Source organism: Nymphaea colorata, chromosome 1 (assembly GCF_008831285.2).
Source record: "Nymphaea colorata isolate Beijing-Zhang1983 chromosome 1, ASM883128v2, whole genome shotgun sequence".
In the NCBI taxonomy this organism is placed as follows: Eukaryota; Viridiplantae; Streptophyta; class Magnoliopsida; order Nymphaeales; family Nymphaeaceae; genus Nymphaea; species Nymphaea colorata.
This window is the reverse complement of record NC_045138.2, coordinates 36,269,847-36,292,904: the sequence shown is the minus strand read 5'-3', so window position 1 is coordinate 36,292,904 and position 23,058 is coordinate 36,269,847. Positions and strand designations below refer to the sequence as shown.

The window sequence follows — 23,058 nt, the reverse complement described above, 5'->3', positions numbered from 1 at the left end:
TCTGATTCATTTCAGAACTTTTAAGGCACGTTTGATAGGACGAATCAAGTTTGAACATAACTGGTTGAAAATTTTTCCCACTTCAGCAGAACTTGTCTTTTATTGTTAAATCGCAGCCTTTTTAACATTTTTTCAATTTAACCCATGTTTGAATTGAAGATCTTTGATAACCCAAATATCCGAATGTCACACATTTTTTACTTGATCATATGTAAAATAAAAATCATCTTCCAATCTTTAAAAGTTCATAATAGTCATTTAATTTTGAAAGAAATTCTCAAAGTGCCACATGCAGATAGAGAACGAATATCTACAAGGAATTATTTTTGTCATTTTATATCAAAAATTAATGTTTTATTTTAGCATGTAACTTTTAAAAGTTGAGTTCAGATTTGATAACCTTTTTTTTTTTTTTTCTTTTCTGTAATTTGCTCAAACAGCCCATCCCTTTCAATTGGGCCGTTTCATGGCATTTTGTTCCTCTTCCCTACATGACTTTTCAAACTAAGACTATGGAACTTGTTGAGGGCGACGTCATTATGGTCCCAATAAATTTTAAAACTCCTCATATTTCTTCCGGAACATAGGCAGGTGATCAAAGGGGTCAAGTTTGTATAAGATATGGGATCTTTATGATCTCCCAAACAGGAACTAGATCTGACCGAACCGGCAGATTTTGGGTAGGTAATGAGGCTTCTTCCTTGGAGACCGGTAGCCGACGTGCCACCCACAACTGACCAGGACTTGACTGATCTGACCTGAATGCATGGGCACCCATATTGCATACCAAACATTGTTCGGTCTTCCATCCAATTCCGCATTATCCGGTAGCTGAGATAGTATATCGTCATTTTCTGGATCTAGTCCGAATTTGTTTGGATCGATCGTCATCAGTTTCAGGTCTGATTGTAAATCAGCAGAAATTGCACTGAGTGCTTCCATTATCATCGTCCAAGCTGTGTTTTACTATCTGATCAAGCGAACTTCAATACTTGTAGATGCATTTATGTGGTAATAAACAAAGCAAGGAGAAGAAGAAGAAGAAGAAGAAGAAGAAGAGAAGCTGCATGTCAAAGGAACAATAGAAGCGGAAAAGGACACATAAAACAAAAGGCAAAGCGGCAACCAAGTGGTAGAAAGTGGGAAGCAAGAACTGATTGTGAAACGCCTGCAGAAGCGTGGAAGAAAGTAGAAGAGAAATATTTCTGAAAGTGACCATCAAGCTTCAAGTGGGAGGCGGCATAGGGACGTAATGCCAACATCTAATCCTCCTGCAATCTATGAAAAATGTGGAAGAGGATAACTAATAATATATGCACAAAAGCTTGTGAAGATGTCAGGGGTGTGCATGCAATTTGACATTCAAGTATTTAGATTTGAGAAGGAAATTTCCATCCGTTTATATATATATATATATATATGGTTCTAACTCTATATCAAATTAAGCAATCAAAGGATTAGATTCGAATTCGATACTACAATTTACCATATCTGATTTATCGGATGTTTAAATATATTCGGAATCGAGTTTGGATTTGAATGAATGAAGAAAAAGTATACACTATACCGTACTTTTAAACTTATAACTGAATCGAAATCTGGCTTTTAAATACACAACCAAATATCAACTACGTTCTTATATATATATATTAGAAATCAACTTTCAAAACACATGGACGTTGGGTATGTGATATTTTAGTTAAAACTAAGCTTCGATTTGAATCGAAATCCGACTTGCATATTTATTAAAAACCAAATATGTACTACAATCTTATACCCAATCCGAATCCCATTGCCAGTTGGATTTGGATTGTAATCGAGTCGGGTGTTGAACGATATCCGAACCATTGACATCTCCAATCCAGATCACAAATTCGAATCCGACCGAATATCCAGAAACCGCAAAGCCGCGGGCGGTAGTGGAACTCGGCAAATCCACGTTGGCCTGGGTGGTCAGAGCGGTGGCCCGACCCTGCGTCCCCGTCATTCGAGCTGTTGTTAGAGGGTTGTAACGTAAAAGTGCTTTGGGGTTTACCGCTGACGTGTCGGTCCGCGTTGGTGGCGAACCACACCGCGTGAGAACCGCGTAACGAATAAAAAATAATTCCAGCACCTGCCCTTCTCCCTCAGCAAAAGGACCAAAACATCCGGTCAAACCGTGGCCCAAGCCCCTCCTCTTCCTTTTCATTTTCCCCAAAATAAAAAATTTCAGAAAAACGCCAAGGGAAGCCCTTAAATGGCATCCCACCTCGGATTTAAAAAAAAAACCCCACAATTTTTGCTTTCTCACTTTTTCTGAAACATTTAATCACGTAACTGCCCCTGATCTCCCCACTGTATATCTAGTCTACCATCCCTCTTCGCCTGGAGCCCGAGGACTTTCCTGTCGTATTCTTTTTTCTTCTCTTTTCCCTCAGATCGCGTTTGAAACGGGAAAAGAACCTCTTCTATGATAAAAAGTTTTCCACCAATTTTAAGGTTTATGAGTTTAATTCAAATCCATTAAAAGAAGATTCTTTTTCCATATATCGTGGTTGCACCAATGAAAGGAAAGGAAGTTCAATTCAAGATTTTATAACTTGGCATTTTTTGGAGGAGAAGAGAACACGATGGGCTTGAAAAAAAAAGGGGTTCAGTTAAATACGCTTAAATTAACTCAGTTTTAAAAGGTTTTTATAATTTTGAATACGAGTATTTATGTATGCTTATAGTAAATGTTTAACAAAAGCCATGAAGTCAAAAAATAACAAATAGTTGTTAGTCGTCGATTAAGCATTTGACACTGCCACAGTTATGTTTGTACGTTCTCTCAAATACGTATTGCATAATTATCATGCATATTGCATCACATAAATAATATAATATTGTCTACAATATCAAACTTAACATGCAATCGAGAGAAGCTCATAGAGCTTGTTCGTCACGTTTGGTTTGGGTACTGGCTTATAGTCCACGATCCATAGACAAGGTTAATGGGGCGTGTTTGATAGGATCCATTTTTTTTTACCAAACAGTGGATTTTATATCCACATTAAGTGGAGAAAACCTCATACATGGGAAAGTGAGACTTTAGATACCATGCAGATTAACCTGTTTGGTTTGTTTAGTCGGTGGAATTTTTTAACTATAAATTGTTCTAATACCTCATTATCTGTATTATGTGTTGCCTACTTACATATTAGTTGCCCCTCAAACATTATAATTGCTAGTATTAGTGCCTCTCGGCCAAAAATTTCTTGCACGAAACATGAAACTTCGTTACCTAGAAGTGAGAAAAGAGCTTGGACAACCTATTTTACTATTAGTCTAAAAAGAATAAAATATAATAATAATTTTTTTTAAAGAAAATAACAAGTGCCCAAAACCTTTTCCAATTACTTTAACCAAAGGACGTCCATTCCTTATTGGTACTTCTAAATGATCTTCACATTTGTTTAATTCAATGAAGTTAGAAGATGAAGAAGGTTGAGAGTGTCAAAACACCCAATCTCATACGTGTTTGGCTCCATGTGCCAGTAGGACAGAATGTCTCAAACCCCACTCACCTATTCAAACACGTTCCAAGGACTATAGTTAGAAATTCCTCCTGCTTATTTAAAGAAATGGGTCCTACCAACTAACTAGGAAAACCTTGATTGCATAAATGTGTTATGAAGATTTCATAAGACACGTCCACAATAGCTCAGCTCACCTGCTTAACGTCACGAGAAGATTGAAAAGCCATTCTCGCTTGTCTTTTGCACCAAAGTCTAAACTTAGTTAGTTATACAACTAAAACCCTTTATTCTTTCACATTTATCAACTCCCGATTCGTCTTTCCGTTGCCCAAGTTTTTATTAGACGTTATTTTGGCATTCCTGACTTTGTTCGGGTTTTATCATGAATTTGGTGACCAAGTTCAAGGAAATGATATTGTAGCGGAGCGGAGAAGACTCATTTCATGAACTTGTTGGCATTTCCCGCGAGGCCCAAACGGGCATCCCAGCATTTATGAAAACGCGTGGCCGTTTTACGAGACAGTTGAAGCCGGGAGTGGTGGCAGAGGGTAATTTTTTGGAGTCTTGAGGTCGTTTACGAGGGTGCACATCGCCTTTAGTGCCTAAAATTAACCGCGGTTAGAAATGGGGCCAGGGAGGAGAAAGCAGTGCGCGGAGCCGCGTTCGTATAAAAGGCCAACGGCAGTCGGGCGTTTCGGCGAGGAAGAGGAAAAAACGAGAAAGAGAGGCTTTGAAGAGCCAGAGAGGGAAAGAAAGGATCCTCCGATCGCTCGCTCCCGTGAGATTTTGCTGATCTCCTTTCTTCTTCTTCTTCCCCTTGATCTTGCAGATCAGACATGGCGGATCAGCTTACCGACGATCAGATCTCCGAATTCAAGGAGGCCTTCAGCCTATTCGACAAGGATGGAGATGGTGATCTCTCTCTCTCTCTCTCTCTCTCTCTCTCTCTCTCTCCACTCGCTCTCTGCGGCTTTTCGTGATGTTTTTTGTCGAGGAATTTCTGGAACTTTGTGCTACTGCGGTTGATTCACGGTCTGCGTCATATTTTGGATGTTGAGGAGTTTCTTCTATGTGTGCTTTGATGCTTCCCTTGAATATTATTGCGTCGATTAGGCTTTGTTTGGCAGGTTATGATAAAATTGAGGATAGATGCGTGGATAACGGCGGATGTCAATTTTGTTAGTTTTCTTGGTTGATTACTTTATAAATAAAGCGAGTTTGATGATGTCCTTGACCTTTTTTAATGAAGTGTTTCGTTTTCCAAGGAGATCCGTGCAGATAACCGGAGTATGAGGTATCGCGGATAGTTCCTGTCGGGTGGTTCCTCGATACCTGAAATGAAAAAACGTTTGATTGTTTCTGTACATTCGAACTTACTGAGATCATTAGAAGTATTTGGAGAAGATGGTTTAGAGCGAACGTTCTTCATGTCTGTATTATTTAGAAATAGTTGGAGGTTTCAACCTATGATCTCTGAGTTGGATTTGTGCCTCGCATTTCCAAGTCATGTTCTGTTAAAGGGGAGGTATTTTGGAATACCCACCATATTATTGCTTCAATAATACGATATATTTTGTTATTCAAGCATCTGTCATGGTCCCTTCCATTGCTCACGAAGGGGGTGCTTGTGGCGCTTTTCTCGAATAGTAGAGGTTCCTTTCTAGAATTTCATCCGAAGTTGCTAAAATTTTAAACGTTCATGCGGATCACAAAATCGAAACTTGCCTCGATGATTGGTGTTCGATGAAAATAACCGTACTGCTTCTTTTATTTCGGTTATTATTAAACGGCTAATCTAAATGTGCTCATTGTATTGGATTAAATATTAAGAGATGTTAATATTTTCCTTTTTGATCACACAGTACTGCACTTTGCTGTTTGCAAAATCTGTGACGTCATTTCATTGGTAGCTGTTGACTCCTTGTTCGAAGTGTCGTCGGTACGAAGAAATCTGTAGATATTTCGTTTCACAGTCTTAATAGTTTAGACCCTAAGCACAGTCTTGATGTGGCTCTTTCTGCTCCGGTGTTCGCATTTATGGATCTGTGAATCCGTGGTGGTAATGACGTGCTGTGCTTTATCATTTTGCGTATTTATCGTGTTACTGGTTCACCTGCCTTCCCTTGTATTTTTGAGTTCTTTGTCCTTTGATATACCTTGTGGCTAAAATGAAAAGCTTTTCCTTGGACAAATTCTCATCGTTCAGAGAGATTATAGAAAACTTCTTGTCGGTCTTACTCGTGTCCAAGTATCTTCGTTACAGTTTTACTTGCAAAAATTCTCTTACCCATGTATTCTAAAATCTTGTCTAGTGCTTCTCATATCAAATGTGTTTTTCTTTTCCAAACAATTGGACCATTTAAAATGTCTTCTAATCCTTGTCCCACAGTCCCAGGTCTGTATGATGCACATAGTTCATAAACTGCAATCCCTGGATCACGTTTTAGGATTAATTGTTTAGTCATTTCCAATTTTTAAATCTCTGTCGTACAGACATGGGTATGTGTAGTCTGTTGCTGTGACAGAGTCGTCCATTGGGAAGTGCTGTGTTTACCTTTCAGCAGGCGTTCATCTTGAGAACCTAATGGAGCCAACAAGAAACTGTTTTCACCATCGCGAAAGAAACCGCTGAATCATTGGATGTATGTGACTTGGCACCTGAAGAGGTGCATGTTCGGAAAGATGAACGTCGATGTCCTTATGAATGTGAAGTCTTCTAAATGGTCCCATCGTCCCTGTAGGTGGTTTTGTGGCGTCTTTGAAGACTGTCTTGGTTTAATTTTCAAGAATGGTGCATCAAATATTTGAATTGTCTGGTAAGATCAACTCCGCTGATTTTTGCCTGTTCAAAATGGGCACAGGTTGCATCACGACCAAGGAGCTGGGAACTGTCATGCGGTCGCTGGGTCAGAACCCAACGGAGGCAGAGCTGCAAGACATGATCAACGAGGTCGATGCTGATGGAAACGGTACCATCGACTTCCCAGAGTTCCTCAACCTGATGGCCAGGAAGATGAAGGACACGGACTCCGAGGAGGAGCTCAAGGAGGCTTTCCGGGTCTTCGACAAGGACCAGAACGGCTTCATCTCTGCTGCGGAGCTGCGCCATGTGATGACCAACCTTGGTGAGAAGCTCACTGACGAGGAGGTGGACGAGATGATTCGCGAGGCCGATGTGGACGGTGATGGCCAGATCAACTACGAGGAGTTTGTCAAGGTCATGATGGCCAAGTGAGGAGGAAGCAGAGCAGCAGATGAAATTGTAATTTCATTATGCATAGTGGTTCAGTCTTGGTAGAGTCTCTTTCTCTGGTAGCCTTTTCTATTTCTCTTTGGTCCTGTGAGTGGTGTCATTTCTACGTACTTCTCTTTGTTCATGATAGTCTTTCGCTTTTTCATAATTTGAGGTGTGGGCATGGGGTTTTCTTTTTTTTTTTTTTTTTTTTTTTGGAAGTTTGCCATGTTCTGTAGGTTGGAAAAATGAATCAGAAGGGGTCTGTCCAAAACGGGGACGTTGATGCTTATTTTCGTGTTTTTCTTTTGTTCCTTCTCCTGTCCTTCTGAATTCTGACGACTGCTGAAATTTTTATTTGAACCCCTAATCCTATTTCTTTTGGCATGCGAAGCACGTCTGGACTTTGTGTACTAAATGTCAAAGATGCTGCGTGAGTTGGTTTTCCCCGTCTGGCGCCTAAAAGGGAGTGGTGCGTTTTGAGTTTTGATTATTTTAGGTCTGTGCTCCACTGGCACAGGCGATAAGCCAGACTCAGTAAGACAGAAGAGATTGTCTGTTTCAAGGTCTCCAGCATCTCGCACCCCAGCGGATGAGACTCGCTTCCTTCCCTGCATGATGTGTTGGATCGGGCTGTATCGTGGTTCATATTTCATTCTGTGTTTGTGTAGTTGTGTTGGCCTTGTTATTCTAAAACCAAAAGGTATTTAAATTATTAAAAAATCAAGAAATAAAAGGTATTCCATACAAGTTGGCAGCCTGCCATATTTGCCCCTTGCTGCGCGTCTAATTGTCATGTTTCTGGAGACTGAGACCCTGGGGATAATGCTGTAGCAAACGACAGCATATCCATTTATCATGCCTCCGCAATTTCCTTGGGCGATTCAGGATATAACGTATTTTAGTAGTTAGCTTGAACTCTACGCTTCTCGGATACACTGCTGATCGGGACGTTGAGCTCAATAACGGTCACCTGATTACCTCCTGCCGAGAAGTATGGTTCTCTTCAGTTCCTATATCCTAAAAAGTGTGGACTATAATTTAACTGTGAAATGCAGCACCTCGACGCCAACTTGCCATCTCGACGTAGAAGAGATATCATATGAAGTTAAAATTATAGACTACCTAGCATGTCCCATTTGCTCCATCTGTATATAGTCGACGTTCTTATATTAAAGAACGCACAGGGAAAAGCATTTGATTACGAGGTTCGTCAAAAGTTCCACGAAAATGTTCTACTGTAGATGAGGTAATCCATTTTTGGGTACCGTTGGGAACCAGATAGCATCCGCAGTACAGGAAACTGTGGTCATGCATATATGAGCAATTCCTTAATTTCACTAAATAATGGACGGAAAATAATTGGTCCGATAATTAAATGAATTGCATTAAATTTCTTCGTCTCCTTGCAACTTCCATATCTAACAGGCCAACTTTGCCGTTCGAAATATTGCCTTCCTTTATCTTCCCCATTTATTACAATCTCTTCAGACTCTTCTTTCTGGCGTCCATTTTCTTCTTGTCAGCCTGAACTTTAGACATCACTTCCTTCTTATTGAAGGCTGATGCCCCAATCGCTGCAGGTCCCGTGGCTGAACTCGGATTAATGTTTGGGTCTTGACCACAATTTCCTTTGGCACTCAAGCAGGGACCAAGTGGAGATGGAGTCGGCGCAGCATCAGCCACAACTGTGTTTGTTTGTGTAACATTAAGGGCGGTAGTAGATTCAGAGATTGCCGCAGCTTTGTTTGTTTGTGAAACATTAAGGGCGGTAGTAGATTCAGAGATTGCCGCAGCTTTTGGCTTGGGTCTGGGCCTCGCATGAATTCCCGTGTAGAGCCTACGAAGATTACCCATCAAATGATGATCAACGACAGCGGTGGCAGACAAACATCACAAATTTTTGAAATTTAGAAACCATGCCAAGAAAAGCTATGTTGCAAACAACTTCTACATGAAGAAGCCAAAAGGGAAAAAGTACCAATACTATAAACAGAAATCAGTGAAAGTTAAATCAATTACAGCTTTAACGAGGTAGGTGAATAAAGATCCAGCTTGAACCCTATGCCAAGAAAAGCTATGCTGCAAACAACTTCTACATGGAGAAGCAAAAGGAAAGAAGTACCAATACTATAACAGAAATCAGTGAAAGTTAAATCAATTAGAGCTTTAACGAGGTAGGTGAATAAAGATCCAGCTTGAACCAACTCATCAGCCACAACTGTGTAAATCAAAAGTTACGGAATCACACATTTCTTCCTTCTAAACGAGAAAACAGCACAATTTTTGCAAAGAAAAATAAATCAATAATGCCTTTTGGTAATAAAAAAATATAATTTTTTCTGTTCACAACAATGCAGGACAGAATGCAACAATAAATGAGACTAAAAAATGTTTTAAGTTTTAGTTCAACTATGTTGCATAGCTATAGCATGTTAAAGACAAACTTGCCATCAAGGGCGGAGAGGTTTAGTATATGAGTAGAAAATAAAAACTCAGTATTTTCAACAAAATAATAGGTCAAACTAAATCGCAGTGCTAGGCCATTTGCTTATTACCCAGATTATGATTATTCAGTTAAGCAAGGTTTCCTTAAACAGAATACTAAATCATGTGAAAATGTCCGAAGAGTTTTTGTATTACTGGCCTTTGTGTCAAAGAACTAGTACTAAACCAGTAAACAAAATTAAGCACAACTCAAATAAACACGTAACATAAAATCTTGTGAAAACATTACCTAAATCGTATAGGAGTCCGTATGGCGGTATGGATTTGGACAAGGCAATTTTAGAAAATGTGTACAGCAAGGTATACATATATAATCATGCATCATCCAAAAAAAATGAAGCAAAACAATTCGACTTCACAAATGATGCATCAACCAATTCAAATACAGTTGAAAACAATGGCAAAATAAGAATAAAAGTATAAAACAGCCACACTTTTCCCATAAAATATTATAAAGAACTGAGTCTGATCCAAATCTGATCCAAAAAGAACCAATATTGGCATGGTAGCCTTTATCAGATACCTATGTTGATAGTAATCTATTGAACAGGAAATGATGCTATCAAATTGTCCCACATAAAATGCATAACATGAAGCAGTTAGTAACACCAGGTGGAAAAGGAAACAGGTTAATTTCACCTAACAAAAACCAATTAAAGATCACTACACACCGTGCATGACGTGCATACTCCTCATAATCTTCAAGAAGCATCTTGCCAGCCTGTTCATTTAGAGCTGATTCTGGAAATGGCTCAATTAACAAGCACCTCACCACCTATATTTTACATCAAACCATAAGGTGAATTAGTTGAGGAAACTTATTTTTCACTAGAAGGGAAGCAACTCACTGCATCAACTAACAGAAGCCATAAAATTGTGCAGTGTCATTGATCCATGCCAACTAGAAGACACTTCAAAATTTTGGAGACAGAGGCACAAGAAAAACGTTTTAAAAATGAAGCTACTTACAATCAAAACATGACGAAGTCCAAGGCTTGGATTCCAGTCCTTCTTCAGTGTATTGACACAAATCTCCCCATTAGTTGCAATATTTGGATGAAATATTTTGGTAAGGAAATAACCTATATTATACAAAGAATAAGTCACTTTCATCAAAAGATAAAAGTAGGAAATAGAAAAGCTATACAATCCAAATTAATATTTGAACTAATTTGTGTGGGAAAAAAAAAAAGCCAAAGTAGATGAATACCAGCTCACCTTTTGGAGGTGAATGGGGAAATTCGTGGGATAGAACGAGTTTCATACGAAAAACACCATTTTCGTATGGAGTTCCAGCTGCACCATCAATCAATTCAGAAGGGGATTGGTTTGATTTCTCATTGAACAAGACACACTAGCAAACACACACACAAAAATAGGTGATAACATCCTTTCATCTAATTAAGTATACCTGGGCCTTCGATATCAGCAAATATTGTTGAAAAGTTATCATCATTCACTATCACTTTAATGCCTTCTGGTGGGCTCTCATCAAGATGTTTGAGCTCCTTTGCAAGTTCTTTTATTACATTAGGGGGGAGATTTTCATTAGTAGCCTAAAACAAGCCATATTTAATGTCAGAGCAGCTTTTAAAGACAGATAAAGCATCTGATATTTATATGTGTCACTTCGTGATAACAGATAATTTATACAGGCCAAAAGTGCACAGTGCAACAAGCAACCAAGACATTACCATGGGAAGGAAAAGCAGATGCTTGCAAGAAAATCTGGTTCAGGCAGATAGTGAAACTCGCTTCCGAAGAGACAACGTCCTTTTATAGTTCCAAGCAAATATCCAACCTGCATGCACAAACTAATTATTGAATGCACATAATACAATAAGTGGACATATGGAAGAACAAAAAAATGTCTGCCAAACAAATAAACAACAAAAACACTGATATTATTGCCCTCCTTAAACCAAAAGGGAATATATCAACAGTGAATGCAACCAGTTAGTCTTAGAACCTGCTAGAAAGACCAACACAACCTACTTTTACCTTTTTCCCCTACTTTTTTCTTCTACTACTTTTACCCTTTCTCATTGTTTTTCTTATGCGTTTTTTCCCTTTTGTTGTTTTTCTATTCTTCTTCTCCTTCTTCCTTCTAGTCCTTTCTTTTTTTTTAAAGTTTTATATATTGTTTTGAACCACATACGTGCGGCCTAGGCCCCTCTGAAGAGACACCTCCTAGGCCCGCCTAGCACACTTGACTACTAAAGATTCCTTTCAATGCACTTGTAGAAAGTGAAACAGAAAACAACCATGCTGATGGCCATCATTCAATGACACAAACGCTACTGCTTGCTTCAGGCAGAAGAACCCCCCATTCTTTTATGTCTATATGAATAGCTACCAATATAAGGAGAATACTTCCATCAACAACAAACGCCTAATAGATAGAAAGTGCAACTTAAAGTTAGTAAAACAATCAGCAGATTGATGATCAAAATAATTGAACAATTTTTTTCTCTTGAGGAGAAACATTTCTACCGACGAGAATGTGGTACAAATTACAATACAAACCAAGTACAGGAAGAAACTGATTTAACTTAATTAAACGCAAACAATAATAGCTACGTTCAAAAGAGAGATGCTTCAATCGAAACGGAAAAAGCTTTTTCTTAATGGGAAGTCATACTAAAGCAAAGACCAATCAATGAAGAAACATGACAGTAACTGTGGTAATCGTTCACCACCTACATCCAAACATTAGTACAAAGTACAAATGCAGATGGATGTACAGATTAAAACTCCCAATCAAGACGAGAAAGAATGTCCGACAAAAGTAAACACCCAGCCACAGACAACCACAAAAATGGAAGAAACTGAAGCACCCAAAAATATCGTGTTCCTTCATGCCAAGGAAAATTAAATTGTCAATATATCCATGAGAAAAGGAACCAAGAAAAATGCAGATCAAATTTCGATCTCCGAAGAAGAAAGTCCGACAGATTAAAAAGATCATCCATAAGCCAAATTAAACGAGTAAACCACATTAAGAAAGTGCCCACATCAAATCTTTTTAAAAGAAGGGCCAAGAGCAGCAGCATCTCGGGAGCAAGCAGAAACTCTACTCCAAGATTTTCGAGAAAAAGGGATAGACAAAATTTACATCAAAGCTCAGCTCAAGAAGAGCAGGGCAAATTCTTTGCAGACGAACCCTGTGAAGTTAACGAAAGATACAATGGCTAAAGAAAATTTTACAACTCTAAATCAAAATCCCAGTCTCGATGAAAGAGGAAAAACTAGGGAAGATCGACTTCATTTAAAAAAGAAATTATATTTAAAAAAAAACTCACTAATCCCTAAATATGAAAAGAAAGACCGACTTAGGAAACCAAAGGTCAAATCTGAAGCCCCAGTAAAAACCAAGGACCACCACAGATGCCCGTCACATAAGTGACAGAAGCATCCTTCCTCTGAAAAAAAAAACTCAGGATCCCAAAATAATTAAAAACTACATAATAAATTACGACAAAATCTGAAGAAAGGGGATGAAGAAGACTCACCAAGAAGGATCAGCGAAGAAAATCAGAGGGGAGAAATTTCGGACTCCCTGTCCTCCTTCAGTTCGATTGAAGAGATCTGGAGAGAGATATTAAGAAAGACCAAGGACAACCCGACGCGCTTCGGATTTATATCTTCCTTCGCTCCCCCTTTGGGCTTTTTTTCTCGCTTAACGGACGTGAAACTTCAATTTAATTGCGCTGCATTGTGTTAGGGCGAGTCCGGAAAAGGGCCGGTTTTGAAATTGATCACAATTACGAATATATCCTAAGACTTTAATCACATTTACTCCTCGGGAGCTGCACCCTCACAACGGCCGGACCCCTGCCAAGCGTCCCGCTGTCGTGGTGGATCCAGCACCCACCGACACGATACACGGTTCGGGTCGGTGGGACCAATCCGATTTGGAGCCGATTGGATCTGAGCCGGTAGTCGGGTCTCTTTATATATATATATATTCCAACCAACGGTCGTCTCAAGTTGGCATCGGGACCGTCCACTCTGATGATCAACGGTGGCAAAGTGTGCAGTGTGGACCTTACTGTGAAGGAGTGATGGTCACGTGACCACTTTATTGGTGGTCGCTAGGGACTCTTGTGAGATCCCTTGTGAAGCATATTTTGGTGAGTTTTGAATTCTTTTCAATATTTTGGTACATTTTGTTTAGCGATTTATGTTTATGAATACATGTAATGATTTTGTGTTTGTTCTCAACTTTTATATTGAACCGCAATTACATAATCATAAATGCAAACTTTAATGTACTTCTGTCCTACGCACGAAAGTTCAAAGCATTCTGTAATGATTCGTAAAATATTTGAAAAATTAATCTGTTTGTAGCATATAAACCAAGCGAAAACATTATAGCAGATATGAGAAAAACATATGAAAACTCAAAGTAGTTTATCAGCAACAAAAAGAGGAAATTGTGAGGAGTGTCCAGTTGAAGGCCTTGGCCAAATCTGAACTCGTTCGTTCCCCGTGAGAGTATGTCAACGTTGGAGGTGTTGTTGTCGAAGTTTGGTAGTCGGAACTCTCTTCATCATATGAAAAAACGGCCGGAATATCGTCTCCGGCAACCGATCGGCGCATTTGGTATGATGCCTGTGAAAAAAATTGGATACGCTATTTTAGAAAATTATTGGACAACCACAACAGTGAGAGCACGACGCGGAGAACGAATAATGGACCAATAATTTTCCTTTGGAGATGGTGTGAACTGTGAAGATGGATGGGATGGTGAGGTGAGGTGGGACATGAAATTATGAGTGTATCAGAAGCCCTGCCTGCCCCAGAATCTCTTCCTTTCTATCTTCTTTTTTTTTTCTTTGTTCTTTCTCAGCGAATATGATGAACGAAAGGCATGGTGAGGTGGGACATGAAATTATGGCTTTCTCTTCCAATTTGATAAGGAGATTGTCTAACTCGTCTTCTGAGAGGCAAGCCAGGGGAGATACTTTGGCACAAACATATATGTCTCAGGAAGAAATTATGGAAAATTTCATGTAGCTGCAATCCACAATGTTTTACGACTTTATATATATATATATATATATATATATATATGTGTGTGTGTGTGTGTGTGTGGTGTTGGATGGCAGGGGTCGGCCTAATTCTTGTCTGGTGAAAAGCATTTTCTTAAGATGCCCAAACGTAGTTGTATTTGATTGATTGCACTCAAAATGGTAGGAGAGATTCGTGCATTAATTCATATATTTGGTTTCTTCTTCTTCCACTTCAAAAAATGGGAGTTTGGTAAGAGCTTCCAACCGTTCTTCAAAAGATGTGTTTTGCGAAGCAAAGAAGATACACAAAAAATTGGACTCTTGTATTTTCTTCAAAAAAAGAAAAAGAAAAAAACCTTTTGATTAACTTATGTGATACCAAATCACAGGTTTTTTCGTATCTGAGAATTGCAGCAAGCTTATTTGGCACCAACACAGCCTTAGACTCTGAGGGCAAAGGTCAACCTCTCATTTAGACGATTGGATAAACTTCATGCTCAATTGAATAAGAATATAGATATTAGTGTAAAGCATTTAAAAAAAACTTATATATAAAAAAGCACAGCGTTTATATTTATGTGTGTTTGTTGTTGGCTTTTGATATGATGTCATAGCTTTGCCTTACTCCAGTCTCTTCTTCCTTCGGAGGATGTTTTTGACCTGCTTTATACCCTGCTATAATAAAGTTCCCCGCATGAACTATGATTGTAAATCCTATGCTTCATTTGATGAACATTTTGCCAACTATTAGGAAACCTTTTGGTTAAAGAACAATGTTTAATTTAGCATGTTTTCTCCTTAATATGTAGATAAGGAACTCTTTAAAGATCAGACTATTTTTTTTGGGTGAGAGGTAAAAAAGGGTTCAGTAAAGCAAAGTATAATATAATACGTCAGATTTTCCTAGGGATATTGCATCGTTAATAAAAAGTGAGACAGAGAATGAGAGAAAAGCAAATCTTTCTGTATGAACGAGAGGATTAGGACCTACCTTTCGAAAAAGAAAGCCAAAACAAGAAAACTTTGGACTCTAAAAGAAAAGAAAATTTGTTAAGTCATTAGGAATTTAGGAGCCTTAGAATATGTTAACATAAATAATATTAAATGTGTCATTAATGTTAAGCAGGGAAGCAAATACAGGAGATTTCGAGCGGATTTTATGTATGCCAAACCTATTCTCTCTCTGTGACATGTTTAAGCAAATTTGTTTGTACTTTTTGTATATAAAAGCCCAAAAACAGCAAGAAAAAGAAAAAAATAAAGCAATTGAAACATTTTCAATTGAGCGAATCCCAAGGCTGTTCAAAAAGGGTCCATATATTCTCATTTTGGCTGTATTCAATCCAATTTCGTGCTGTCTTGGATCCACCTCATGCGGCACCAACTTGCTTGCCAAACCAAGGTCAGAAGTTAACCAGAGTTAAACCAAAGTGGTTTCTGTTGCTCTCCAAGTAGCGGAGAGTCGGTGTGGGGGTCGAGATAGCCGTTACCGAGGCCGGCCCCACCCCAATCGGACGGCTGAGATGCACAAATTCATGAAAACGTTACATAGATGGACGGCTCCCGCTCGAAAGAAGAGCGCGACCCAAGGGGGATGACTTGTTGTACCTCACCTTCCCACATGGTTTCCTGAAGTTTTTCAGAATGGTGGTCGGATTTCGGTTACAGGCCAATTGGACCCCACAATTTACAGGTCCAGAATGCGATAAATCTGGACCGTCCAATGGTCGACATCGGACCCTCTTGATCTGACGCTTTCGCATATTGTATCAAACTTTTTGTCCTAGAAAGCAGAGAGAATTTGGGATATTTGGAATAACTTGGATGTTTTGGTGCAGCAACTTGTCTAAAGAAACCTAGACAAGCCAGGAAGGTTGCTTTTGACAGGGCCTTCTCATGCATCAACTTGTCCAAGAAAACATGGATGATTTTGTATGCATGGAAGAAATTGATATAAACAGGGTGGTTGAACGTTGAAGAAATTTATGATGAGTCTAGGTGGATATTTTTTGAAATGCAGTGAATTTAAAAGCTACCCACAATATGGTTATACCAAAATATGTTGCCGAGGTTTTGATCATCTTTGATATTCTGATTTCTCAATGTTCTTATCTTGAAATAATTAGCTGGATGTAAACAGACCCCCATAAATGGTAGACGATCTTCTTTAAAGTTTCTTGTGGGCGAACATCTCATGAAAAATGTTGGAAGTAACAAAGTTGGTAAACGAGATTCCCTATTACCAGTGAGGTTTGCCTCCGACCCTGTTCAAGCACGCAGGTATCCCGAAAAGTTCGAATTAATTTGTCCACTGCGGAAAAGCCGTAAAGCTTTATGCAGACGGGCATCCTGCCAATGAATGGGAAGAGAAATAAAATACAAAAATATACGACATTCTATCTTTTGGCTGATACTCAGTCAAAATGCGATCAAAAAAGTCAATTTTTTGCAAAGAAAAGGATAACTCTCATTCTGGACAGTCGTGAATTCTGCACCACATACGCACAGATCTCTACACGATTCAGTTACGGGAAGAGGAAAATTCTAGGGAGAAAATGAGATAAATAGAGGAAAACCAGTGGCAGAGACAAAATTGTAGAAAAAATGAGGAGGAGGATGCAGATGGTAGGATTAGGATTAGTTGTCATTTTCGTCTAATTCCACGTATGTGAAGGTGCGGGAGTAATCAAGGTAGACCAATCTTGCAAGATTCTGTCATGGGAGCATGGAAGCAAGAGCCATCTGGCCCATCTCTATCCTCTCGTGTCAATTCCAAGAGCTTCTTATGTCATTTGATCATCATCCGGTGTCATTATCAACATCCAGTCACAAGCAAATTATATTTTTCTGCACCATTTTTATATAATCTTTTTTTTTTATCTTTGTCATTATTAAATGCTCGACTCTGAGCTTCAGTAAAAGGAGAGAAGTCAGAATTGTTAAGATCTAGAAGTCCAGTCCGCATTCCGCATTACAGAAAGTTCCATCTTTATATACATATGTATATTTTTTTTCGCGGTCACATGAACAGTAAAAGGTCCAAGCTACATACACCAACAGGGATGGTGTTGGTGCCATCTCAAAAATTTGGGAAATAACTAACTTTAAAATTGACGCACGCTGCACGCTATGTACAACTCTACTGCTAGGAACCATGTAGTTTGTGGTTGCCATCACGATCATCGGGCTCGCTATTTTTCATGTCTTCCTCGGTTTTCCATACTACGTCTTTCAGGCGAACCGAAAGCTTCTTATAGAACTGCAGAAGAAAGCAAACACATTTATAAGAACTGCAGAGAGAGAAACTGCATCCAGTGTAGAGCATATACTGATTGGTACGTTTGAAACACGAGAGAGAGAGAGAGAGGGACCATACTCTGACAGCCGAAATTTGTTGAATTTCAGAACATTTTTTTCACAATCCAATACCCTAGATGCATTCATCCATTAGTTTGAACTTTGAAGTTTATGTCCTGTTTTCATTCTGTTATTATTTTTTAAACTTTTCAAGAACTCATGGTGTCTATGCTTTTCAAAACTTTGCTATCACATCCTGAAAATGTTTTCAGAACCACAAAATCATTATTGCAGATGAACAGCTCTGCAGATCCGTGTACCATTTCACATCAAACTGTAGGACTAGTCACATGAAAAGGTAAAAGTACAATCAGAAGATATTGAAGCAAATTATTGGTAGGCTAACATCATGAATCACTTACACTTGCCACCATAACAGATAGGAAGAAAAGAAGAAAAGACAGAGAGATCTACCTTGTGGAACTCCAAAGTATCTCCCTTAGCTTTCCGCACTTCGACCATGTGGAGAGAAGGGGCCACTTCAAACACCTAGTTATACACAGATGACGTGGTAAGAGAATGGTGATGGATACCATAGTAAACTATAGAATACTTGGAAGGAATGGTTTCCAACCTCTGTTGCAATGTTAAGTTTTCCTTTCCTCCCAGCTTTCAAATTTTCTAGCTTCATCTGAAAGAGAGCAAGTGAGAAAAGGATATCGGGTCACAGGATTATACTAGAAAAGAAAACCATAAACATCTATGAGTGTTTTCATCAGCTCCCAGTTGAGAGCTTTAACTTTTGAACCATGGTTAGCATTTTAAACGCACGGCAGGAGAGAGATAAAATAAATACATTGAGTTTCAACTTTACTTTGTAATTTTTCTTCTGAACATTGAATCCAAGAGGTTTTGCAGCTGCTTCAATTTTATTGATGATCTCATTAGCAGGGCACCTTGATGTAAACCGTGTTTCCCTCTTGAACTCCTACAATGAACACAACAGTAAAACGAATTGACTGGCTTTGCAATCAGAACGAATCAAACCAAACATTCAGCATCCGCAAGGACTGCACAAATATGATTCTTCGAACCACAGGGATCTCGACCATGGTCACTTTGCTATATTCATCAACCATATCACATACTACCACAAGATATTAGCAATGAGCAACAGATATTTCATTATTTCCATCTTTGACAAAATTCGAGAAGTTTGAAAATAGTAAAACTCTGAAAAAACGAGAAAGAAAACTGCTGAATAAAGAGGACCGAGAGGGTTTCAATTGCATTAATAGCATTGACAGTAAAAAGCATGAACATGCAGAAACTTTGGGATTAAAAATTCATACGATAAGAATACAAGATTTCATTTATTAAGCATCTCAAGCAAGGTGCTGATGCTGCAGACCTTTAAAAAATCACATGATTCAGACAATGTTTACTGAACCAAAATAAAGCTGCTCATGTATTTGCCTAAAGAGCAGGTACATACCACCTTCTGGATCATTGCTGCTATATTTATTTTCTAAGTAGCGAATCAGTTTAAATTACAAGAATGTTCCCAAAATTCTATAGCACAAATAAGAATCGTATGCAGAAAACAAAGAAAGATTGGTTGACCTTACCTGCTCTTCATCAAATAGATTTCCAAGATTAAGACCCTTCGACATTGAAATAAGGTCAAAGGCGTTCATTACTGATGGCTGAATTTCCTTCTTCTCCATGACAAGATGTGCCTGATAAGGAAAGGTGGTCATAAAAGCCACATAAGCTACCCAGACAAGAAGGAATTCAAGTATGTCATAAAAATGGTAACTTGTTGATTTGCAAGTTCATCTCTGACTTACTTCAGAGTCCTTAAAAGCAGCATGAATATCATCTAGATTTATGTTTTCTTCCTCTTGGAATACAGGTGGTTTATAACCTTCCTTGAACCATTTGTTCTGCAAAATCTCAGGAATAGTAATCCGCTGCCAATAACACATCAATGAAACTGTAAGCCCATTGCCATAGAGAAAATGTTATGTTATAGTAAAGCAAGTCAAGATCAAACTTCTGTTCTTCAAGTCATTAGCCTCATTTAGTTAATGTATTCCAATAAGCTGAGAAATCCTCACCGTCATAGGGTTTGGGTCCAAAATCTTAACGATCAGTTCCATTGCACCTAAAGAAAGCCAAGATGGACACGTATACTCTGCTAATGAAATCTGCAATAAAGATAGCATTTTTTAATAAGATGAAATAAACTAAAAATGCAAACACCACGCTCAGTAATTTGTACAATGCTCACTTTTTTATAAAGGTTCATAAGATTAGAGTCATCAAAAGGCAAGTAACCTGCAAGCAGCACAAATAGGATGACCCCGCATGACCAAAGATCAGCAGTTGCCCCATCATAACCTCTATCGTCTAGCACCTGACAGGAGACAACAAATTATATGGCCTCTTGAGGGAAAAAAAAATGTGAGATAATTGGCAATAACTTAAGCATTAACTACAGTCTATACCTCTGGAGCAACATAATTTGGAGTTCCACAAGTAGTATGAAGAAGGCCATCATCCTGCAGAAGGGACATGTAATTGTGAGAAAACATTTACAACTGCAAATTTTCCTCTAAAATTGGGAAATTTCTGAAATTTTAAGAACTACGACATTAGAGATTTCAGTTGCATATACCATGACAAAATTAGATATACCTGAATGTACAAGTAACTAGAAAAAACAGATAATTAGTTTGACACAGTTACATTACCCTGACTTGTTGGGAAAGCGCACTCAAGCCAAAATCAGATATTTTGAGGTTTCCCTGTGCATCAAGGAGTAAATTTTCTGGCTGCAAGAAACATGACCAGCCTTCAGATCCAATACTAAATTGAAATATTTTAACAGAAAGAGGGGAAATGGATTTATAATTTACCTTTAAGTCTCTGTGATATACACCCCTGCTGTGGCAGTAATCAACAGCATGAATAAGTTGCTGGAAATATCTCCGTGCTTCATCCTCGCTCATCCTTCCGAAGTTAACCTTTTAACAAGAAACTGTCAGAATACTTGATGAATAGAAACAATACAATCAGCTGAAGAACATAACATGTGGTCACCAAGACTCTCGAAGAGTTTACTGTCCCAGTTAGTGAGGCACTCTCAAAGTGATTAGACAACGTTGAAGAGCTTACAATTTTGTCAAACAGCTCTCCCCCAGTGACAAACTCAAGTACAATGAAGATCTTCGTCTTGCTTCCCATCACCTGAAAAAGGCAATGTGCATAATTAACTGAAGGTACAATTCAGGGACATATAAAAAAGGTATAACTGAATATTATTAATCCAGGCTCCAGGCTAGCTCACAAAGAAGAAACAAATGCTCTCTCTCTCTCTCTCTCTCTCTCTCTCTCTCTCTCTCTCTCTTAGAAGTTGACTCACCTCGTACAAACGGACGACATTTGGATGCTTTATTAACTTCATTGTAGAAATTTCCCGCTTGATCTGCATGATAGATCGCATATCAGAGCTTTAAAATCCCAACAAAGATCGTAATAAATTTTCAGGAAGCAAAAGATGCATGAGGGTCCACTCTTCACAATTTATCAAGACCAACTGACAAGATGGAATGTAGAAATTCAGATAGATCAAGGAAAATGTGGTTCCCAATCTAAAGCTCCTTCCACTTAGAAAGAATCTGAGTAATATTGGTTATCCTTAAACCATCTGATCAGTTATCACTCCTTTTGAATGACAAACAGAAGAATCAACTGACATAATCAACTGAGAAAACAGAATGGCGTGTATGAGGTTTTTCAAACATAAGGTTCAGACAAAAAAATAATGGTGTACATGCACAAAGGTCCATTCATATGGTATGACTAAGTCAAGATATAATTTTTACGACAGCTCCATTTCAAGATCAGGAAACATTATTAGACAGAAACATCGCATGCCCATGTTAAATAATGCAACACATAATCATTTTTCCAAGAGGCGCACCTGCTCTACTAGCTTGTGTTTGAGAACCTTTTCTTTGTCGAGGATCTTAAGAGCCACAGGCTCTCCTGTTTCCGTGTTCCTTGCGAACTTGACCTTTGCAAAAGTGCCCTCGCCTATCGTCCTCCCCAGCTCATATTTCCCCACTCTCCTCTTAACCTTAGGTGTGCTCATTCTACAGAAATCCCACGGTTATGCCTTGCTGTGAACAAACAGAAGAACTTCACAGGCTTGAGCTTCCGGCCTCTAAATCACCGGAAGTTGTAGCACCTGATGATATTAAAGTGCCCGACAAAATCACTGTTCAGATAGCTGAAGTTGGTTGTGTCAGCCACTGGAATGAAGACCCGCACCTGTAATAAAATTGCAGAGATAGATCTTTGCCCTGCAACCAGCTGCCTACCCAAATTAAAAAAAACCAATCCCCAACCTTTTCAAGCCTCAATGAAGAAGGAAAACACCATCCAACCCGACTGAACCCTCAAACTTTGTTCAACGGCAGTCTGACAGAAGGCCTATATGAAGGACCCATGCCCTCGAATTAACTACCATTCAAAAGTAGTCCTTTCACGTGATATTAACTACAAACCCAATATGGCCCCAGCTTGGTAAATCTCTTCTTAACTTGCCTGTTAAATATTTTAGAACAAATCCAGAGCGAAAACTTGCAACAGGAGAGGAAAAGAAAGAAAGGTTCCCCTGTATTGTGCCCAGCACCAGCTCACAAGAGATCTTAAGTTCTTAACGCAAACTTTCCAACTCCTCTGCCACCAAGCCTTGCTGAAAATGCATGCCCGAATGTTCTCCCCCACCTCCTCCACCCCCACCTTTTAACACCCCGGCTTCCTTTTTCTCTCTCTGAAAGCTGAAAAGGGTAAACGACGAGTTCCCTGTCAAACTTTGTGTCCATCTGTTAGTCTAATATGGACAGCCAGCAAGAAAGCCAAGAAGTACCCTCTGTACCTCCCGAAGAGATGTAAATCTTCCACCTACCGCTTTATCTTTAACATGCTAGGTACAGGCACCAACACTCAGGAAACCACTTTTCTCTGTAAATTTTCATGGTAAAAATTATAAACGACCAGACTCTGCTCTTTCACAATATCTTATCAGACAAAATAGCAGCTGCTCTGCTGCTAATTATATGACGATGGATGTATGGAGGGGAAGGGCCGGGCCGGGGCGTCCGACGGATGGTAAATTTTTTCGTGTCGTACTGCCGTCGAAAGTTTCCACTGTTTTCTAAAAATGTTCGGAATCCTCGAAGCCTGATAATTTTTTTCCCAAGAAACAGCTTTTCTGAGGTGACTAGTTGATTGTAGGACGAACCAACGGATGAAATTTCACCCGTTCAGGTTTGTAAACCATTTATTTCAAGGGATGGTTGATGTTTGACTGAACTGGTCCGGCTGTACTACTGAAAGAAATTGTCACTTTTTATTTGATTTTTATAGAAAATGTACTGTTTTTTTCTGAATTTCAACTCAAACTGAAAACACCGACTGTTAAAACATTCCCTGCCAT

At 38.9% G+C, this 23,058-nt stretch overlaps 3 protein-coding genes across 3 annotated transcripts; 1 reads left to right on the top strand and 2 right to left on the bottom strand.

Annotated features, from left to right (window-relative positions):
- The first annotated feature begins 4,178 nt into the window (after positions 1–4,178).
- Positions 4,179–7,021, top strand: LOC116260985 (calmodulin-7). Its single transcript, XM_031639548.2, has 2 exons — positions 4,179–4,409; positions 6,359–7,021. The coding sequence occupies exons 1-2, from the start codon at positions 4,334–4,336 to the stop codon at positions 6,730–6,732; spliced, it is 450 nt and encodes a 149-aa protein (XP_031495408.1). The 5' UTR covers positions 4,179–4,333; the 3' UTR covers positions 6,733–7,021.
- Positions 7,022–8,047: 1,026 nt separating this feature from the next.
- On the bottom strand, positions 8,048–12,907 carry LOC116246221 (ubiquitin-conjugating enzyme E2 22). Its single transcript, XM_031617979.2, has 7 exons — positions 12,750–12,907; positions 10,932–11,038; positions 10,649–10,793; positions 10,456–10,533; positions 10,207–10,319; positions 9,909–10,012; positions 8,048–8,569 (listed from the first exon to the last, which is right to left on the bottom strand). The coding sequence occupies exons 2-7, from the start codon at positions 10,932–10,934 to the stop codon at positions 8,206–8,208; spliced, it is 807 nt and encodes a 268-aa protein (XP_031473839.1). The 5' UTR covers positions 10,935–11,038; positions 12,750–12,907; the 3' UTR covers positions 8,048–8,205.
- Positions 12,908–17,188: 4,281 nt separating this feature from the next.
- On the bottom strand, positions 17,189–22,354 carry LOC116254692 (CBL-interacting serine/threonine-protein kinase 3). The gene is made up of 14 exons (XM_031630237.2): positions 21,538–22,354; positions 20,977–21,039; positions 20,730–20,801; positions 20,471–20,578; positions 20,306–20,386; positions 20,060–20,113; positions 19,843–19,968; positions 19,670–19,759; positions 19,400–19,522; positions 19,178–19,288; positions 18,424–18,537; positions 18,184–18,240; positions 18,024–18,098; positions 17,189–17,511 (listed from the first exon to the last, which is right to left on the bottom strand). Exons 1-14 carry the CDS (start codon positions 21,706–21,708, stop codon positions 17,398–17,400), a joined length of 1,359 nt encoding a protein of 452 aa, XP_031486097.1. The 5' UTR covers positions 21,709–22,354; the 3' UTR covers positions 17,189–17,397.
- Positions 22,355–23,058: the final 704 nt, after the last annotated feature.

Bases quoted from the DNA above. Each gene is read 5' to 3' on its own strand.
- LOC116260985 (XM_031639548.2), top strand. From the start codon at position 4,334: ATGGCGGATCAGCTTACCGACGATCAGATCTCCGAATTCAAGGAGGCC. The intron at 4,410-6,358 runs GTGATCTCTCTC...AAATGGGCACAG, and splicing joins ATTCGACAAGGATGGAGATG to GTTGCATCACGACCAAGGAG.
- LOC116246221 (XM_031617979.2), bottom strand. The intron at 10,013-10,206 runs GTAAGTAGCTTC...TGTAAAATATAG, and splicing joins GACTTCGTCATGTTTTGATT to GTGGTGAGGTGCTTGTTAAT. The intron at 8,570-9,908 runs GTGTGTAGTGAT...TAATCTTCGTAG, and splicing joins GAGTATGCACGTCATGCACG to GCTCTACACGGGAATTCATG.
- LOC116254692 (XM_031630237.2), bottom strand. From the start codon at position 21,708: ATGAGCACACCTAAGGTTAAGAGGAGAGTGGGGAAATATGAGCTGGGG. The intron at 21,040-21,537 runs GTGCGCCTCTTG...TCTATCATGCAG, and splicing joins AACACAAGCTAGTAGAGCAG to ATCAAGCGGGAAATTTCTAC. The intron at 19,523-19,669 runs GTGAGGATTTCT...TGTTATTGGCAG, and splicing joins TGGACCCAAACCCTATGACG to CGGATTACTATTCCTGAGAT.